This window comes from Gallus gallus, chromosome 8, assembly GCF_016699485.2.
Source record: "Gallus gallus isolate bGalGal1 chromosome 8, bGalGal1.mat.broiler.GRCg7b, whole genome shotgun sequence".
Taxonomy (NCBI): Eukaryota; Metazoa; Chordata; class Aves; order Galliformes; family Phasianidae; genus Gallus; species Gallus gallus.
Genome location: NC_052539.1, coordinates 1,074,599 through 1,096,038, shown reverse-complemented (window position 1 = coordinate 1,096,038; position 21,440 = coordinate 1,074,599). Strand labels below are relative to the sequence as shown.

General features: G+C 36.4%; 1 protein-coding gene and 1 long non-coding RNA gene across 8 annotated transcripts in view; one reads left to right on the top strand and one right to left on the bottom strand.

Annotated features, from left to right (window-relative positions):
- Positions 1–19,583, bottom strand: part of LOC107053912 — a 29,183-nt gene extending 9,600 nt beyond the window's left edge. Inside the window, exons 1-2 of the long non-coding RNA XR_001467702.4 lie at positions 19,324–19,583; positions 503–797 (exon numbers count right to left, since the gene is read on the bottom strand). This is a non-coding gene — a long non-coding RNA (uncharacterized LOC107053912). The remainder of the gene's footprint in view (positions 1–502; positions 798–19,323) is intronic.
- The window catches only part of VAV3 (vav 3 guanine nucleotide exchange factor), a 148,155-nt gene that overhangs the window by 54,382 nt on the left and 72,333 nt on the right, over positions 1–21,440 (top strand). For 6 of the 7 annotated variants that reach the window (XM_015290228.4, NM_206863.4, XM_015290227.4 and 3 more), the window contains 12 exon segments: positions 67–132; positions 1,814–1,922; positions 4,379–4,471; positions 4,569–4,637; positions 8,246–8,349; positions 10,543–10,642; positions 11,639–11,734; positions 13,450–13,518; positions 15,676–15,762; positions 16,765–16,850; positions 17,202–17,334; positions 17,661–17,770. In XM_015290228.4, coding sequence (XP_015145714.1) covers positions 67–132; positions 1,814–1,922; positions 4,379–4,471; positions 4,569–4,637; positions 8,246–8,349; positions 10,543–10,642; positions 11,639–11,734; positions 13,450–13,518; positions 15,676–15,762; positions 16,765–16,850; positions 17,202–17,334; positions 17,661–17,770 — 1,122 coding nt within the window. 7 annotated transcript variants of the gene reach the window in all.

Below are 21,440 nucleotides of genomic sequence, written 5' to 3'. Positions count from 1 at the left end.
AACTTAAGAAGCCAAACCAAGATGACTTTGCAACTATACAAATTTATAATATTTTTCTCTCTATAGGCCCTTCCCCACAGAAGAAAGTGTTGATGATGAAGATGTCTACAAATGTCTTCCTGATTTGATAGAGTATGTTGTAAACCTGTAGTTAAATATTTTGCATTTCAGTTACACACCATTATTTTTCTGATGTTATAGAACACATAATTTTAATGAAAAAGGGGATATTAGTTAGTTTTTTTTTTTCGGTTTGCCATTATGGTGACCAGAAAGAATTAATTATGAACGCTTATCTGAAGAGTGTAATATATATATTTAAAGAAACATGTTTTGTAAAGGGTTCTGGTAATGAAGTGAATCATGCATGCATTTTTGAATTATCTGTCTGAACAAGGAGAATGCTTTCAGAGAACTATGGTACCAGTTTTAAGGAACCCAAGGAAATTGTCTTAATTTTTCAAAGAAAATTCAATGAATTTCTTCGTATATATGTACTTACCTTTTTGGGTGTTTGCAGGATTATTAATTATTGCAAATTTTCTGCATTGGCTTAGAGGCAGGAGTAGGATAGACATGAAAATACTGTATAACGGTAGTTAAGACTTCTCCAGATGTCTTAGGAATCATGCTGGATAAGAGCTAGGGTAAGAGTGTGCTGTCCCGAAGCTTAAATTACACCGGTGTTTGGTTCACTGGTCTCGTCCCCATCCTGCTTTCTTTGCCTGTGTCACATTGTAGGTTTCTTGCTTTGATGTAGCTGCTGTTCATACCATGGATTTTTCTTCTTTACTTGTCTATAAAGAAGAAAAAATGCTACAGTGGAGTTTATGATATGCTTCCTGGGTTCATGCAGACAGTTAAGTTACTGAAATAATTGTCCTTTTAAACTGTAGTCATGTACCTGAGTGGGTTGATATTTTTTTTTTTCTTTTCACTCTGAAGAATATCAGTGTTATCTTCCTACAAGAAAATCCCCAAATTATTAGCAAATGTGAGCCAAGTCTCTGTATTATGATCAAACTACTTTCATTATCTTTAAGCTGTTTTCTAGATGTAATCTAAGAAATGTGAGTGCAAGAGGTTTTATGGACTATGTACAGTCTTAATGCAAATTAAGCAAAACTCCTACAGTGCTGACTCTAATGAAGCTAAATTACCTCAGGGCAGAGTTGAGCATTGACTTTATGTGGAGCTAATTATGTTGTCTGCATATTAGGACATTTCTTTTGCGTTGTTTTGATTTTTCTTTTTTTCTTTTAAATACCTGATTTTAAATAGGAACACTTCATCATTTTGGGTAGCAGAAAGTTGCTTATAGGATAGAGGTACACACTCTCAGCTGCTTGCTCTGCAGTCTTCACTATATTTTTACCTCCAGATAGGCAGGAAGGAAGCCTGTGCCACTGTCCTGCATTACAGTGGGATGCCAGGTAGTCAGAAGGGACAGCTTCCCTGCCTCTGGATGTGGTGGGGAAAGGGATGAAAAGAAGAGTGGGACTGAATGGTATGTCCTCACACAACTGTCCTGACAAGCTGCTTTTAATGCCTAGCTGATTTTGTGTGGTTGTAAGTTCATTCAGTCTTCATTATTGTGTCGATCATACAATCATAGTTTAAATCTGTTGAGGAAATAAAATTAGTGGACTGAATTTTCCTTTATGGATTCTCTTCACTGGCTACTATTAATTAATCTCTTTATTTACTACAGCAATTTTTTTTGTATAAAAAAGACTCCTTTGCAGAGCTGGCATTGTAACTTGCCTGTGCTGCACAGCTTTTATTTTTTCTTATTTTTCTTTTTCCTTTTTAGTGAAACTGGTGTTGATGAAGATGAGGAGCTGTATGATTGTGTCTATGGAGAAGATGAAGGTGGGGAGGTTTATGAAGACCTAATGAAAGATGAAGCAGCACAGCAACCTGTATGTTTTCTAATTCCTTACTTTTTTTGCACAACAGTGACTATTGAACATTTGTGAAATTACCTCTTTATAACTAGTTTCACCGAGATTCACTCATGCTTAATTGCATGTGGATCTGTAGTGTGCAGTGCATTATCTCCTACTTTGTGGTCTCTTTTGGGGAAGTGTTTATCTCTGGTAATGTTTTGAAAGAAACGTAGTTTATTTAACTCAAATATAAGATTACTGGTTGCTAATAGTAAAATTTACCAGCTCCTTTAATTAAAAGTGATTAAATTCATTGCTTACTTCAAAAGTAAGAATAAATAAATAAAAAAATAATATACAATATTGTGAAGTGCTGTATTTCAGCCATAATTTGGACAAATAATCTTGACAATGACACAGGTGAAAATGTTAATTGAAATAAAAAAAAAGTCTTAAGACCTTTCTCTTTTGATTTCTTTTGAAAATTAGAGGAGATTTTCAATAGAGATATAAAAGACACCTGATGTGATTTGTTTTCTGCTTTTGTAGTTCCTACTGCAATAGCAAGACAAACAAACCAGAAATCATCTGGAAAGTGTACTGATTTGTTTTAATCTTTATAACTGTGTAGTTTCAAGTTTAAATGACTTAAAGTCTGCTTTTCTGCTAGTACAGTATTCTGCAGCTAGTACGCATAAAAAAATCAAAGCTCTGATGTGGAGAAACCTGTTAGTTATTAGCTTGCTTTTGTTTGATGACAAAATGTTAGACTTCTGGAATAACTGACTAAAATTTGAGATGAGACAATTTCGTACCTAATCATGTCACATTCAGTTGTGAGTAGGTTGTTTTAGAGAAGCATTTGATTTGTACGGATTATTTACTATGATTTTATTTTCATTTTATACTGAAGCTGAGAAGATTTGAAATTCACATAATGGAGAAGTGGGTGTTTTTTTCTACCGTATAGTTGGTAATCGCTGACAGTTGGCAGTTGGAAAACTCTCTAGTTCTTTCTTTCTGGTTACAAATGCTATTCTTGCCTATCTGCCTTTCTAGCAAATGATTAATAGAGAATTTAGCATTTACATGCTTTAAATTGGATTGCATCGTAGCCTAGATACGTCAGATTGAACAGACTGTGTTTGTTGTTAATAGAAAATAAATGAAACATGAAAACATGGTACAGCTAACTATTTCTTCCCCAACATATAATGAATGGAGACATTACAATTGCTTTGCTCTGGCAGCTTTCTTGAATGTGGTAATTATTTCTGCTTTGTGATAATTTCATCTCAGGTTTATAAATGCACTGTGTGCTAATAAGATGATTTAACACAGTTCCTTCATTTGAATATTCCTAGAAGGACTCCTTGCATATGAAAAAGATAAGCTCAGGACAATCTTTGTGCAGATATTCGGAAGAACCTGATGCTTTTAAGAGTCTCTAGTAACAACCCAAATGCTTTGTGTCTCCCAAGAACAGTATTTGTGTGTCGCTCACTGTCAGCTTAAATACAGTTTGCTATCTGCTGTGTTATACTTACGAGATGTGTCGATATCACTGATAGTGGAGAAGGCAGAGAACTCAGTATAACTCTTGGCCATACTAAGAGCTCATTTCTAAAATTTCAGACTCTAGAAGTACTGCCACTGCTGGAAGAGAATCAAGTCTTTTGCTTAAAAGTTGAAAGTCATTTTCTGAATGCATAGGACTATAGTACTAGGTTGCTAAATTCTTCCTGATTCCATCTGTGAAGAGTAATATCTGGTCATAAGATCTGTTGTGTACAGGATGTGAATCGCCTACACAGATTGAGAAACATAAGGTATGGTCCGGAAGACTTTGTAAAAGTATTACAGGCAGCTGGTCATTGTCCAACAACATAAAATGGGAGGTATTACTTTTGAAGCAACGCTCATACATAAATGTCACACGAGTTTTCTAATTTGTGTGGAAAAATAACCCCAGATCAACACAGACAAGAGCTGGACTTAGTGATCACTGCATTTCCTGGTTCGTACATGTGCTCATGTTGTGCCCTAAGAGAAAGATCCACTTGAGAACTAAAAGGGAAAAGCTGTAAATAAGTGCAGGCACTAGCCTGAATATTTACAGCAGTGTAAAGTTAATTACATGAGTTAGTCCCATTAGGTTTAATGGAATTATTAGCTGCTCAGTATTTAAATTAAGATTATGTGCTCTTTTTTTTTTCAGTTTCTGAAGTACATGCAGTCAGTTCAGGTCTCTTTGCCTAAACAAACTTTCCATAACGTTGCTTTGATGTGGAGTTTTAGTAGACTAAGTTTGAAAGCCTTCAACTAATTGAGCATTAAAATATTCTTTGTTACTGCTATCATCTTTGAAGGTTGCAGTACGCAGGAAAAAATTCAGGAAGCATTTATCCTAATTTCTAAATTTTAATTAACTATGTTAACAATTCGGGGTGCCTGTTAGTAACATAAACTTGGCTTCATTGTAATTTCAGAAACATACTGAAAATGATGTAAGAAGTTGTTGTCTTGCTGAAATAAAACAAACTGAAGAGAAATACACTGAAACTCTGGAATCAATAGAGAAAGTAAGTATCACTACTTTACAAAAACATTACGTATGTGTTCCTATAACATTCTAGAAAATACAACAACACTGTCAACGTATGTTTTTTTTCCCTGCAGTTTTTTATGGTGCCATTGAAAAGGTTTATGTCAGCATCAGAGTTTGAAACTGTTTTCATCAACATTCCTGTGAGTAACTGTGTATTTAATAAAGAGCTATAAGATTTGTATTTGGTTATGATATATTTGTGTTTTGCGTTAGTGCATAAAGTGGGTATTTGAAATGCAGTGCAAAATTGATTTATGTAGCAGTAGAGTACTCGATGAAAAAGAGTATGCACACTATTTTATTTTCTTTAGTCCTTTTCATGGAATAAAATGACAAATAGTACTCTTGTACCAGATGGCAAGTTTAACCACTTATAAACCAAACAGGATCATTTTTGTTCTGTAGAGTATAATTTATAGAAGATAGGTTGATTTCTAAAATATGCCACTATTGGAGTGACTGTATGAAATAGTCCCTGTTATGTTGCCTACCACTCAACATTCAGCAGTGCTTTGAATAGGATTTCTATAAAGAGTCTGCAAACCTTTGTATCTAGCCCGGTCTGTCATTGCAGCCATTTTGATGTTCAAATAAGTTTTAGATTCTGAATCTGGCACTGGACAGGAAAAGCAAATCCTCTGAAGTGTCTAGGAGACAATATTTGACTGAACTTTTCAAGGTTTCCTGTGATTATCACTTTGTCCCACTTATTTTTGGCCTGTTCACAATAGTATGACAATTTTTACATACCTTTTTTTGTAGTTGATATAAGTATCCAGCAGATATCTTTCCTTTATCTGACATGAAAGAAAGACATCAGACATGGTCTGAAGCTTCTCTGAACAGAGAGAAATGAAAGGACTTTCTTTTATGAGGCAGACTGTAAAGGAAGGATCCCCATAGGGTGGTCCACAGAACACATCAAACCTTAATCACCTATGAAAGATCATTTGTGTTGGCTATCTCTGGCATGTCCTGCAGCTTCTCAGGGCTGCGGGAAGGGGTGTTTGGGATTTTTTTATTCAATGGGACCTGGTCTGCAAAAATATTTTAATTGCTGAGCTAGTACCAACCTGGCTACAGTTAAATTATAGAAGTTATTGAACTGTTGAATCATAAGGTGATACCTCACATCTTTCCATATTTGTCTCTCTGTTAAAGTTTTCACTGTGAATCTTAATAGCTACTATTTCCTCCTCTTTGACCATTAGTCCAAAGTAGTGCTGCACACATCAGTAACCTACTTGTCTTAGAATACGTCAAGAGACATTTAGAGGACCCTTTGCTTCGAAAAACAAATTGTTGTTCGGTCCTATGATAATGTTTCTCATTCACTCTGAGTGAAGCTCTGATGTGACCTTCCTCACCTACTGCAAATTTTTCTAACTGCAGTGTGCCCAGGTACACTGACTTACCTGCGCTGAATACCTCGAAGCTAGCCAATGTGACATGCTTCACAGGGATGTAAAAGGGGCTTACGCACTGCAAACAGAAACTGAGAGATCAGCCTACTCACTACTCCTTCAAGATCTGTAAGGAGATAGATCAGCCTTTCAGTATAGTGAAGGCTGTAAGAAAGGAGACAGGCGTTTCAGCAGAAACGGTTGTGAGAGGACAAGGGGAAATGGTCTCAAACAAACCAAAAAAGAAAAAAAAAAAAAAAAAAGAAAAAAAAAAAGGGAATGGGGGGGAGATTTAGATGGGGTATAAGGAAAAAGTTTTCTACAGTAAGGATAGTGATGCACTGGAACTGGTCGCCCAGATAGGTGGAGGGTGCCCTGTCCTTGGAGGCATTCACGGGTCAAGTTGGATGGGGCTCTGAGCACATGGTAGAGATGTAGGTGTCCCTGTTCATTGCAGGGGAGTTGGGCAGGATGGCCTTTAAGGGTCCCGTTCTACTGAAATGAATCTATGATATTGAGATAAGAGGAGTAAAACGAACAAAAGCTATTCATCTGTGATCTGGAACTAGCAAAACATAACTGTTGTTAAGCTATTTTTTTATTTTGCTTTTTGTTATAGGCATGCAGTATTCTGCTTTTACAAGATCACAGTTATGTCTAATTCCTCCTAATGTCTCATAGGCATCTGACAGCACAGACAGAAACGTAGGACTTGTGTAAGCCAAAAAAAAATGTGCAAGTATTTTCTCTGCTCAGACCTTGTCTCTGCAGCAGTTCCTCAGCAGAAAGGCTGGAGGGCAGTGGAAGCTCACTTTAAACTAAAAATAGCTGTTAAAGCTCTACAGCGAATGGCAATGTGGAGAGCGGTTGTGGTGGTCTCAAAATAGGACAGATTTGTTACCATTAACAGGCTGTGGTGACTTACTGGTGCTTGAGGGTGATGCTCTGTTTGTTATATACGGATTATATGAGGATGCTAGCTGGCAAAATTATTTGCTGATGTTAAAATAGATTTTATTAAGAAAAAAGGCCCCAACCACAGCTCACCAGTCTAAATAGTGGCTTTCATCAGGGCTCAGAATTCAAAATTCTATCCTTGAAAATGTATATATGGTTGTATATTTGTGTACATGTGTGCACCTCTGTGTATGCATGTGAGATGCTTTTGTATGTATGTCTCTGCATGCATTTGAGGTACATGCAGACATATGGAGGGAGAGGGAGAAACAAACATCATGTACTGAAGTATTGACACTTCATTAATTTTAAATGACGTTAGCATTAGTTGAATTTAAAAAGTGAAGTAATTTTCATGGAAAGAGAAGTTTAAAGACATTATTTAACATTCAAATTCATTTCAGGTTTGCTGCTTAGCTGAGTCTCTGTACACTCCTGAAAAAATGTGCTGCTGTAGTGCATTCATCTGGAAGCGTTTCTGTAGTACTGTTTCTATATGCTGGAATTTAGGATTCTGAGGATATGGTTGTACAAGTGGTAGCAACTGAATTTGATTGGTTTTAAGCTTCTGTTACATCAGCTGTGATGTGATTGACCTTACAGATGCTCAGTTTCCATCAGTATGAGGCAAAGTGCTTTCACTTAATTCAGAACTCAATGTTTTGTATTTTCGTAATGTATCATTTACTGTGTTTAACAATTTTTGGCAGCTTTCATAAACAGTCCTCTATTTTTCATTACAGAGGTCTGCATACCACTTAATTATCCTGATTATAGAATTTCTTAACCTGTTTTGACTTAATTCGTTATGACTTTTCTGACAGCATCCATACAGCATAAGGCTGGTGTCATCTATAATAGCATACAGGTTTTCTTCTATAATAGCAAACTAAGATTCTTTTCTACCGTGCTCACGGAGAAAATTCTTCTGCAGTATTCTTGCCTCTCTCTCAGCCATTAGTTGTCTGCTGTATTGGGAAACTCATTATGATTGCAGTTAACTTAGCACTAGAACATCACTAATTGACCAATGTAATGTACAAAACTAATTTTTCACAGCTCAGGGACATGAATCATTACTTTATCTTGTCACTAAAGCATTTACTTGACTTGCTTAATTTTAAAATGATCGTTATAAAATGAAGATGAATTAACAGTGCACATTCCAAGCCCGAATAAATGAGTCTTAAATAGGTAGTTCTTGGAATTCAGCTTTTCTTATTGCAGTGTGTGGAAGATGTGAAAACCTTGAATTTAGGTTCTAACCCCAAATGATCTGTTTTCCAATTTATTCAATTAATGGATCTATGGTGAAGCCACTTATTTTTATATTTAAAACTTAAATCTGTTTTTAAAATAATTTCCCCCTTCTCATCACTGTTTTTAAGGACTTGGTGAAAATTCACAGGAGTCTAACACAGGACATCAGTGATTCCATTATTAACAAAAACGATCAGAACTTGTATCAAATTTTTATTAACTACAAGGAGAGGTAAGATTTATGTACTAATTTTTACTAATTATGATATCTATGCCTAATCTGTGAAATCATTTTACTATACTTTTGATGAATATTTCTCAACTGAAATTGATTTCAACATCAGCATTATAAAGCTAGTATTTTGTGTTATGAGCCTGGAAGTCAGAATGTCATGTATTACTTAATGAGCTTTGTCTCTTTTTACTTCCAGTTTTGGCAAAATTGTTACATAGTTTTATACCAATGGTCTCATGTTGCATCAGGGAAGGTTTAGGTTGGTCATGAGGAGGTTTCTTCATGGAGAAGAGCGTTCAAGCATTGGGATGGGCTGTCCAAGGAAGTGATTTAGTCACAATCCCTGGACATATTTAAAAGATACGTGAACGTAGCACTATGTGTCATGGTTTAATGATGGGAGATGCTAGGTCACGTTGATGGTTGGACATGATCTTGAATGTCTTTCCTAGCATATGTGGTTCTGTAGACAGGTGGCAGCTGTATTTTGAACAAAACTTGGGTTTTTTTTGCCCACAGTGCTTTTTTTAATCATGCAAATAATCCCAGATATTTTATAGCATGTACCTGTATTGTTTAATAGAATAGTATAATGGCATAAAAGGTGCAAAATAAGACAAGGATATGTGATAAGGGCATTCCAGGTTAAACAAAACAAGTGAGGTGATAAACGTGAAAGCAGAGAAAGTAGCTGTGAAAGAGAAGACTCTAGAGTCTTAATCTGACCTGCAAATATGGCAGCGAAGCAAGCATACTTAACCTTCAAACTGTCAAAAATAGCCAGACTAATAAAAGGATAGCCACGGGAGCATGCTGTGCTCTGTAGGCTAGTTGCCAATATTTTTAACCCCTTTTCAAATAGTATTTTTGTACTGAACAGTACTGAACAACTGTTGAGCTGTATGGATGTACTTAAAGACCTGTGATACATAGCTGAAAAATGGTGCTCTGGGCTGCAGTGCTGACTTAGTAGCCCTTGGGTTGTGGTTAAAAATGAGTTTCTGGATCCAGAGTGCGAAACGGTGGTGGGATCTAGTTGGATTCTCTTGAGTGTGATGGGGAAGGAGGATTGCCGGGTTAACGATGGCCTTATGAGGAACTGAGCAACAGCACCTGGAAAATGTTTGATGGGTGAGTTGTTTTCTGAGGGAGGGGGACCTGCCAGACTGTCCATAAACAGTCTTGCCTTTAAGGTCCTCTATCTCGGCTTCTCTGGCAGAGGACAGAAATATTCCCTAGGCTGATAGACTTGCTGCTGCTCTAGAAGGGCAATAGGGGACAAGAACTTGCTCTGGAAAACACTTATTTTTCAAAAGTAGCACTGAAATGTGTGCTCTAAGGGCAACAAAGGACACTGGGAAGAAATTTCAAGCTTAGGTTTATTATGCAAAAGGAAAACAGCATGATGTAGGGCCAGCATTGTAGCACATACTGAAAGTAATCAGAAGTGGTGTTTAGTCAGTATCACTTCTATTGTGTGTGCCAAGATTCAGTTGCGGATAAAGGAATTTAGGAGACCCAAAAAAGAATTGTGAAACACAGAGAAGGAATCACCTGAAGAAATGTATGGAAAAAGTATAACAAAGCAGAACTTTGCAGTTGGACTAACAGAAGCACCTTAAGAAGAATCAGGAGAATACCATTATAAAACCAGACTCTTCTATGAAGCATTAGCTCTGTTGTCAGCTACTGGGTATTTGTTTTAATTTACACTGTTACTTGGATTTGAAAGCTCTCATGATGTGATCAGGTAGAAATTGTTGGAAATGGATCAGTTAGGATAACTTAACAGTTCTTTAAGGGATATACACATTTATTCCTATTAAACTCGTTAGAGAATTTATTCACTGCACTCTTGGAAATCTGCAGTGCTGTAAATAAACAGTGTTTTACTCTTAGACAGTGGTTATGCTGCTTTTAACGCATAGTCCTGCATTTATTGCAGCATAAACGTGAATGTTAAAGGAAGGTGCAGTGATTTTTACAGCATTTTGAAAGCAGCTTTAAACTTCATCTTTCTGAAAATTTTTCTTTGTATTCCTTGTTATAGTCTGGCTATGTATGATATCTGCATACTTAAATGCTGATCCCGTTGAAAACAGGATTGTATTTTTTTGGTGAAAAATGATCAAGAATTTTCCTGAAATAAGCATAAGTTCCCTTTTTTCTTTATCTTTTGCCTTGATTTAGATTGGTTATTTATGGACAGTACTGCAGCCAAGTGGAAACAGCCATATCGTGCTTAGACAACATTTCTAAGACAAAAGAAGATGTTAAGTTGAAATTAGAGGTATAAGAATTTTCTAATGTTTGTGTGTGTGTATTGTGTGTTCTGATAACTATGTCCTGCTTTCATCCAAGTCAAAAACCTAGTGGATTAAAACTGAATTTGTTCATCTTTTCCTTGTAATTTATGGGAGCCTCTCTTCAAGTTGATGTTTATCTACTGAGATACAGATCCTGGGAATTCTGAATGGATGAAGTGAGTGAAGCTTTTTACTGGCAGTAGTAGGGTTAGGATTTATTCTTGAAACTGATATCCTTCTGTTTGTCATAGCTTGGCTGAGAATACAGAATTGCAGAATAACTCAAGGTGGGAGGAACTTCTATGCCAAATAAGCCTATTTTGAAGCTTCTAAGGGCTTGCTGCCTACCAAGACACCCTCCTTAGTTCTTTTCAGCTGGGCTACTGGCTGGCACTCAGGGTTAGTATGACCCGAGTTAGTGTGTTCAAGGTGTAGTACTTTGCTTTTTCCGTGATGGCTTCAGGAGGTTGCTTCTGGATGTGCCCTGAAGAGCATCAGCTGCACCTGCAGTCTGGTGTTTTATGTGGACATGCTGTGGATATCTTTTCACTTCATTGCTAAAAATATTAAAACTGTTAACTAGGAGGAGAAAGCAGGAAACTCAGACATTGGGTACCTGTAGTAGATCTGTTCTGGATATTTACAGTCACCTCCTCTGTTTGCCCAGAAATGGCTTTCAAGAGCGCTTACTTCCAAAACTGTCTTTTCCTTCTTTGAAGGTGATTGCAATGTCTGCTGCCTTTGCTCTGCTTATAGGCAATATCTTTTTTTTTTTCCAGTTCAATCCTATGCCTAATTTCTGTTGTGATGTTTATTCCATGTTTTTTCTTATTTGTTCCAGTTTGTTAAAAGGCTTTATCTCACATTTGCTCAAGTTATTACCGTAGCCAATGAGTCACTTCAACATGATATTCATGGAAATTAAATACTTATTTTTTTTTTAAACTCTTGTCCTAATTTATTCTTCTGTTTCAAACTAGGAATGTTCCAAGAGGGCCAATAATGGGAAATTTACTTTGCGGGATCTTTTAGTGGTTCCAATGCAAAGAGTGCTAAAATACCACCTACTGCTCCAGGTATTTTATTTTTGAATAACAGGACTGTGATTGTTTATCATCAGTGGTTTATAAGAATGAGAGCTAAAAGCCTTTATCAAGGGGAGGTAACTGACATATCCATAGATTTGAGACTGTTTTGTTATGAAATAAAAATCCGGTGAAGTGCAGGTTTTTTTTAAAGAGATGATTCCTCAGAGCTGACACTTATCTGAGAATGATGAAAAAACACAGCTGTTTCCCAGTATTTGAACCTTTCATTCTTGGTATGTTTAAAATGGTTAGTAGTACCACGCTATAATCGTGGTGCTTTGAAATGTGGATCATTATTCCCCAACAAGGAAGCTGAACCATACTTACAGCATACTTTTAAGATGCTTCTCTGCTGTCATAAATTACAATAAAGCCATATTTATTTTGAAATGCTTCTTGTTATAACCCACAAAGCGTGAGCTCTCACAGTTAGCCCTGTAATAAGGGTGGAGAGTCTTATAAATTTAATTTGATAGCTGAGCCAGGAGACTCATTAGTTCAGCTGCAAAGAAATATATTACTATATGAGACTGTCAACCCTGCTGATGCTTATAAAATGTCGTTTTAAAAAAGATCTACTGCTTGTATGTATAGTAAAATTTTGACTCTGTGGAACAACTTAGATTTTGTATATTAAATTTTTGAAATATTTCTGAGCCATCAATGTTTTGATCAGCAGAAATATGGAACAAAATGAATGATGAAACTGCTTTTTAAAAAGCATGGCTTCTTAGTAGAGGGTTATTAGAGTGAGGGTAGTATGGTTAGGTTGTGGTTGGACTTGATGATCTTTAAGGTCTGAGCGATTCTATGATTCTATATTTTTATGATCAACCTTTATATTATAAGAAGATGAAATACCATGTGTCACTATGTTGGAAAGTTTGAGATAGCATGTAATAACAGTATATGTTGTACAAAAAATATTTTATGGACTTCAAATGAAAAAAATCCAGTAAAACTCTTAAAATAGTAATTTCAAATATAAATACTTTTCTATTTCCAAGGATTTTTTTTTTTTTTTTTTTTTTTTTTTTTTTGCTAGCTGGGATATTTGATTTTATTTTGAAATCATGAAGAAGAGATATTCTGTTTCCCTAGGAGGTTATTTGTTAACTTCAGATGAAAATGAAAAAAAACATTTTCCAAAGGGGAAGAGGCTAAAAAAGTTCTTTGAATATTTACCTGTGATTTGAACGTGTCCTCTGAGTCAGCTTTGCCTTAGGTGTAATGGAAACAGTAACTTTTTAGGTAGTTGTCCAGTTAGCTGAGATCTTACTGGTAGCGTATTTCCCTGTCTGCAGCCAATTGAATGCCTTGGAATGGGATTATACATTGGATAGCAGTGAGCAAATGAACTCGACTAATGATCTGATTGGCAATAGTTAATTGCTGTGTAGGCCAAATTAGTTTCTAATGATTGTTCATTAATACAAATATTGGTGTTTAGACTATATCATTCTCAAATGATCTTTGCCAATTACTTGTTTACAGCAGTTCTTGCTCAGCTTACAGGTTGGTCACAGATGGGAAGAAAATGTGAATTCTCAGGTTGTGTTTTCTGTTCCTAGGTGTGGGTTTTCTTCTTTTTTCTTTTTGGTTGGAGTGGGTTGGTGGTTGTTGAGGGATGGTGCGTGGAATAATAACTTCTGTTGTCAACTGGCAGACAATGGGAGGGAAGTTTTAACTATTTTTGTCAATAGGAGCTGGTAAAGCACACTACAGATCCCATGGAGAAAGCAAATCTAAAACTGGCACTTGATGCAATGAAGGTAAGTCATGCCGATCAAGAATTTATACCCATGTTGGCATTCAAAACGGTAGTTAATAACTAGATTTCCTGGAAAATATAGTGTTCTTCACAACAGATGAAATAGATGTTTGCTCAAGTCATTGTGTACTTTGTGAGTACGTGGTTGAAGGCTTTCTCCAAGTTTTGGAACAAATTTAGTAATTTTCTGAAGGGAGCATATCTGAAATGGAGCTTCCTCATTTCAATTTACTTTTTAAATCACTTTGCTGTCATGTACTGAGGTAAGCAGCAGGTGTTTCAATAACTTTGTTCTTAGTTCGGAAATGTAGGACTATTTCTGTAACTGTAAACCAATTCTAATCAAGGTGGGTGGTTTCCTGATGAGATGAAGATGTTTTTTTTAGAAGACTGTTTTTCTATGATCTCTGCCGCTTTACCCTTGAAATTAGTGGTATCTTTCGTTAGGTACAGTACCTGGCAGTGTACATTCACCTGCAAGTGGCACAAACACATGCTTTATAGAAGAGCAGTACTGCCTTAATATTACTTTGTGTTCCTCTCTACAGTGAAATATTTGCTTCCATTGGCTTTTCTACATGAATTGTGAAATTCATGTGGTGGAATTGAGTTTTCTTCTGTCCTGCGGTGGGGGGAACCAACACAGTATAGGTCCTAACTCCCTCTATTGCAGGCTGTATTTTTCACAGGAGATGCACAAGTTAGAATAAGTAAGTTTTCAGTCATGCAGCTGCCTATACTGCTACTTGAATTCCTAGAGTGCAGCCTAGCTTCATTATTTCTGGTGATGGCTGGTCTCAAAATAAGACCAATTAAGAAAACTTTTGTCAGAATGATTGTGGCAGTTGTGTTCTGTCAGCCACCCAATAATAATAAAAAATAATTCTGCGGGAACTGGCATCTCTCACTAAGGTCACAACATCGTTTTCCTCCCAATTATACTGTATCCTTTCGTACTGAGCCCTGTCAGAGCAGTAGAAGTAGCAGTGCAACATAATTTGTTGCTTCTAAAGGCTTTTGTTTGTCTGCTTGAAAACGATATTTGGAAAAAAACTGAAAAGATGGTACTGCTCCCTGGAAAGAGAATGTGGCAAAGAAATCTGACTGTGAGATTTCTTTTAGCAACAACCGAGGGGTTATTTAATTTCTACACCAACTCTTGTAAGACTGATGTGAATGTATCCTGCTTGCATTCCTTTGGGAAACTGGTGTGATAATTGCAGCTATTCTTAGATTCTGATTAAAATTTTATTAGAAAAAATATGTATGCTTTTCCCACCCTCCTAAATTTGTAGCCATATTGAAGGATACTGTAAAAGCAAGTTGTGAAGATCAGAATACCTTTTCTAATGGCTGCTCTCAGCGTCCCTGACCTCACCAATTACTACTGCTGCTTCCTCCTTATCTCTAGCCATAAACAGAGAAGCCCCAGCAAACTGTCACTATTACTCAAGTGTATTTAAAGCTGTTTAAAGGCTTTAGTGAAATGTGTATGTTATGTACTCTGGTAAGGGAGACAATAATGATCTCAACCTGTGACTTCAAGCAGTATATCGCCTTAAGGACTCCTTTAAAATCTATGTAATATCTTCTCTCTGCTGTACAACACTACTACTCTGTAGTAGCTTTTTATGTCCCTCTTAATATGCATTCCTTAATATAAATTAAATCCTTACTTTTGAGGAGCATTATGTTTGGTTTTCTATTACATTATATTTTTTACCTTTCCTATTATCTGATTTTGAATGTTGACTGCTTTTTTTAGGCCACAGCTGTACTGCATTTATTACGTTTCCATCTTCAGTTTTTGGAATATGACATTAATAAAACTGAAAAAAACTCATCCCTTTTAAAGGAAAAAAAATCAACAAAAACAAAACAGTACATTGTCCTTTCTTGCTACAGGATTTGGATTTGAACAGATACAATGAAGAAAGCTGTATATTTGATTTAAGATTTGCAGAGGCTTTTTTTGTGTATTTAGGCAGACAGATTGGTAATTCACTACCATCAAGTATGTATGTGTTTGAATATATGTATGTCTTTATTTAAATAAATGTGAAGATAAGCCTAGGACAGAACTAGAAATAAATTTGCTGAAATAATGTATTGAAGTGGTCTGTTTTGGACTTGATCCCTTTTCTGGTTGATGCTCTAGGACTTGGCTCAGTATGTAAATGAAGTGAAGAGAGATAATGAAACACTCCGTGAAATTAGACAATTTCAACTATCAATAGAGAATTTGGTATGTGATAGTTTTAGCTTAAACAGTTCTTAGTAACTTTTGATCAAATGCAATGATGTATGTGTATTTTTCTTCCTGTTATATGCGAAGATAGTAAGAATTCTTGATGAAAGTAATGTGCAAGTATGACTTGCTTGGTCTAGAATGATAGAATGATGATTTACTTGCAGAGATATCTGCTAAAATTCTGTCAATCCCTGCTAGGGGTCTATATGTATTTACAAATATTTGTATAGATAAACGTTTGTATTTGTACAATGATTCCGGTGATTTTGTAATGCAAAAAATTGTCTGAAGACAAATGTAGAACAATTTGATGCCTTACTGTATGTAGGTTGCTCTTCAAGTAGTGCCTCCTATTTATTTCCCTGGAAACTACAACAGGGGTGAGGAGTACAATAGCACTGCTGGATAGAGCAAATTCTCAGCAACAAAATGCTATTTTTTTCAATGTGGTTAACACTATTAGCTATGCATTTTAACAGGCGATAAAGAAAAGTCTGCATGCTGTGCTCAAAAACGTATGGATGGCTGTCCGTAACTTGGCTTGTCTTTCACTGTTGCAATTGCTGAAATGCACCACCCATCAACTCACTGTGCTCACATGCACTGTTTGGTCCTCATAAGCGTTCGGCAAGCATCATTGAATGTCAATGAGTGCCATTTTTTCTTCATGGAGGAATTCAGTGGCACACCTTGACCTCCCACGTGCTTTCATGTCTGACTCCATTTTGTCAGACTGCCCCTCTGCTGCCACCAGTTCCAAAGCAACAAAATGTAATGGAATACTGGTGGGAGGGTTTGACCTCCAACATCTGCCTCTTGTGTGACTGGCCAACATAATAAAATAAGAGGCATTACTCTGGGAGTGGTCTTTGTAGTTAGTTTAAATTACAGTGACCTGAAAAGCCCCTTTTGGGATAAAAGGAGTGAGTGATCTAACATTTGAGTGTGCTATCTTATCACTTTTGGTGTACTGAATCAAGTGTGTTTCTGTTTCAGAACCATTCTCTCTTACAGTATGGAAGACCTCAGGGTGATGGGGAGATAAGAATAACTACGTTAGACAAACGTGCAAGGCAAGACAGGTGATGTCATGACTTCTGGTGTTTGCTATTAAAATGCCTATGAAGTAACTCTCTCTTTGCATACTTGAGGTCAGTTCAGTGATTCTTGAGAGCACTTGAATTTCAATATGCATTCTTAGAGACATTCACTGTTTAGCAAGTGAATTTGCCAAGAAGCTATCTATGGGAAATTAGCTATTTCATAATCATGTAAGATAATCTACGTCACTAGCAAGAGTACTTTCAGTGTTTCTTGTTCTGTTATTTAGTAGTTAATTCATTTAAAGTTTTAAGTGCCACATGCGAAGGTTTATAAGATGAGACTTGGTGTGCTGGAATGTTTTTAACCCTCTTTACCTTGCATTTTCATAGGCATATCTTTTTGTTTGATCTGGCTGTAATTGTTTGCAAGCGGAGAGGTGATAATTACGAAATGAAGGAAATAATAGATCTTCAGAAATACAAAATTACTAATAACCCCACTACTGATAAAGAAAATAAGAAGGTAAGTACTTGTTAATAATGTTTATGTAGAATATATGTATTTTTGACACCAATTAGAAACTTTTTTACAGGAATTTATAAAGTATGTATACAATCTATTTAGAGAGTTTTATGTTTTATCCACAAGCTGAGATGACTATTTAGAGATTTCAACTTGCTTTATTCTGATGTAGTTAAAACGTTTGAGTTAGCTAATCCAGTGTCAACAGAATTGCATGCTCTTGAGGTAAGGGTTTTTATTAAGGAACACAGAGATGTTTTTTCTCTTTTTCTTTTTTTTCTTGTTCTCCATATCTGGTGACATGTGTTGCCTGTCTTTTTCTACAGTGGTCTTATGGCTTCTACCTCATTCATATCCAAGGTCAAAATGGTTTAGAAGTTTATTGCAAAACTAAAGATTTGAAGAAAAAATGGCTTGAACAATTTCAGATGGCTCTGTAAGTATTTGTGTTAAAGTAAAATCACGTTACTCAAGTATAGACTGCTTCTTAAATTAAGCTATGCTACTTACGTTTTATTTTTTAATACAGCCTAGTTGTCTATTTTGTTTGACTTTCTGAAAAACAGTAGTGCTGACACATCTTCATGAATGTGGTATTTCCCTGAAACTCCTCTTGAAAAAGAGAGAGGGCGCTCTAGACTATGTATTGCCAAGTTGGCTGTGAAGACGACTTCAGTAATACTGTCTTAAGCAACTGGGGTTAATATTAATTATTTAGCAATAAATATATATCATTCTGCTAACTTTTCCCCTCCTGTTTTAATTTTGAGTAGCTGAAATACATTTTTGAAACATGATGCTGAAGACTTAAGAGAGGGGATTCTGGCTTGTTTCTAGGTAGTTTTTAAGTAATTTAATCTTCAGTATTTAGAATAAATTGCTCAGCTTGCTACATTTCATTTCAAAAGCCTGATTTCCTCTGTCTATTTTGAACTAAAAGATGCAGACTGCTTTAGTTGCTCAAGTTGTTCAGGATGTAGCACTGCAGGTAACATTGTTATGCAGTATGAGCTTTATTTCCGTTTCTGTTTCTTGTTGGAAAGACAACTATGATTATTGACACCTCAGATAAAGATGTGAACAAGGGAATTGGATGACGAAGTGATGCATGTTTTATTAAACAAACAAACAACAATAAAGTGTGGGGGAGAATGAGATTTTTCCCTGTGAAAAATAGAGAGATGGCATAAATAAGGGTTTTTTGGGTTGTGATTGCAAAGGTTTGCAGAGTGGAGAAAAAGGCCTGTTATAAGCTGATATGACTGAAAATTGCTTATAAGCTATATATATTTCTTAAAAACTTCAGTATGATGAGTGTTAATGATTTAAACGAAAATAAAAGGGAAGACAGCCTGAGCTAGACAGATATAATGAGGTCCTCCCACCACAAAAATCTTCTGATTTTAGCAAAGACAGAGATGACATACTTGGGCAAAAACTGATATTGTAGTGGGAAATGGGAAAAGACTTTCTTTTCAAGTGTGCAGAAAGCTGCATACTTGACCTTTTCCTATCGTTCTGTCCGTGTGCTCTCCCTGCTGCTTTATTGTCATTATTGTTATTTAGATAAACATAGAAAAGAACACGTATGGAAATCATGAGTAACTCAGATGTTTCAGCTTTAGCTCTGCAACTATTGATTGATTTTCAGACTTCCTGTCCCATACTTGCATGCAAAAAGCCAGAAAACCAAGAACAGAAATGTTGAGGAGATGAGTAAGAGTTATGGTTTTGTTTTCTTTTTCGTTGTTTGTTTTCTTTTGTTTTCCCCAGGAGCATCTCCTCATTTATTCTCAAGTATCTCTTTGGTTCTGTGCAGGCATGTTTTCTTGCCCTCTTCTCTTTTTTTTTCTCTGGTTTCTAGTGCCCAAGGACATCCCCATCTCTTGTGCACGCATGCACAGCTCCTCTGAGGCTCCCAGTTAAGTGCTGGGCTGGGCCTAGCCCCTTACCCTCACCCACCTCCTATCAGCGCTGCCCCAGACGTACCTTTGCAGGGAGGGCTGCTGCTGCCAGTTTCCTCGTGAGCAGAGAGACTTGGGCCTGCAGGGCTGACAGGTTATTGTGGCACTCGTTCCTCTAGGAATCGTGAGGTTTCTCACTGAAAAGGAGCGTGGTAGTGCCAGCCTCGTCTTGCACAGATGATCATTCCTCTTGTAAATCCATGCCTCTGGGTTAACCTCTTCCTGTGTGATTTAAGGTAGAAACGCAGAAGTGTGGTAACTGGAGGAACAGAGTTGGTACAGGTCAGGGCTAACATGTAACATGATGTAGTGGTATGACTTGCATCAGCCAATGCTTTTTCTTCATTGTTTTATAACCACTGAGATACAAAGGTGAAGCTTTTGTACTTTATGAAGCTCATATGCCTTCATCTAGTCTGTTACAGGGATTTCACCTTGTAGCATATTTCCCACAGCAGCTCTCTCAAAACATACCTCAGTATATAAAGCAATAGTGATATTCTAGTAAGTGCTAAGGTACAAGAGTTTGGGAATAAATAAAGCCAAGTTCTGAACAACTGGATGGTTGATTCTGAGTTGTTTTGGGGGGTTTTATTGCTTATTGAGTAGCTTGCCTGCTCTAGTAGTATCATTCTGCTTTGAAAGGTAGCCATGATTAAAAGCATGCAGTTATTAATCATACTCAATGATAATTACTACTTTCTTGGGCAAAATGCTTCTTGGTATTTTAAAATTTGGCAGAGACTGCGAAAATGGCACAGTTAGGAAGGGCTGGATTAGATGCTTGCTGGATTATCTGGAATGATGTTGTTTACAGTTCCAGACAGAGATTTCAGTGCAGTTTTGTTGCTGACTTGATAGCATTCTATATGAAATCAGGTGTCTGCAAGTCTTAATCTAAGAATGTAACAAAAGAACAGATTAGGATCTCTCTTACAATTTGTAAATTATGAATAAACTTTTTTTTTCCAATAGAATCACTGATTGCTCTAACTATATTAGGCTACAATTTTGCTTTCATGGGTTGGATGTTGATATTGGTCTACGAGCAACAGTGATTATAGTTATTGCTGAAAAGGCACTTAGCGTAAAGATATTTTACTTTGGTTCCTGAACCTGTAAATATATTTCAAGAAAAATGCTGTTAAAATCTTTTCATTGTAGAGAAGACCTAAATCCAATGAAATCAGCTGAATAATTCTTCTGCTGCTCTGGTGTAACTGAGATGAGAATTTGTCTCTGGATATGGAAAGCTTCTGTTATTGATGAAGTATGAAATAGAGGAGAACACAGGATTGCAGACTGAGCTTAGTTTCAGCTCGAAGGGCAGAATACATTAGGCACACTTGATATGGCAAATCTGAGAAATCTGAGTGCAATTTTCAGAGTGCTACTTTTCATACTAGTTAACTTTGTTAGAAAACTACCTTAACAAACCATAAAATATATTCTACCTCTTGTCTTGCTCAATTCTTATTGTAGTCTATATTCTGAGTTGTTTTGTCATGTGGGAGGCTGGGAACAACTGCTTACTATTTATACGAAACGGTGTAAGTTATTATTATTCAAATAGTAGTTCTGCTACAAGTAGATCTTTTTCTGTGACTACTGCATTATTTAGAAAATACATGATGGAACAACACCTCCATTTTATTTTTCCAAGTACTTTCATGAACATGACTGATGGAGCCAGCACATACACTACATTCTCAGCAACAGTGGAACTGTAGCACAGCTGTATTGGCACTGTGTTTATCTTTATGCAGTTATTTTCAAAGTTGAAGCTAAGTCTGCCCATGTTCTCCTTTTGTTTTTAGTATATTTTGTACAATCTGAAAAAGTCTGATTTGCTGGGAGCTTTCTTTTTCTAGACAGTAAGATGAAGCAGGACATTAAGGAGCACCATCTCCATTGCAGTCAGTCTCTCAAAGCTGAAACTTAGGTTGGTTTCTGATTTCCAAGTTTTTCCCACACGATTGGAGTATGTTTTAGCAGGAACCTGAGTACTGCAATTGGTTTAGTTTGCTCAAGATGTACCTGTTCCCTCTCACTGGCATGAGTAGAAGTTCTGGTGCACAGGCTGTAATTGCTTATTGCCTCAGAAGTACTACTTAACAGCAGTAGTGGTTAATTTGGGCAGTT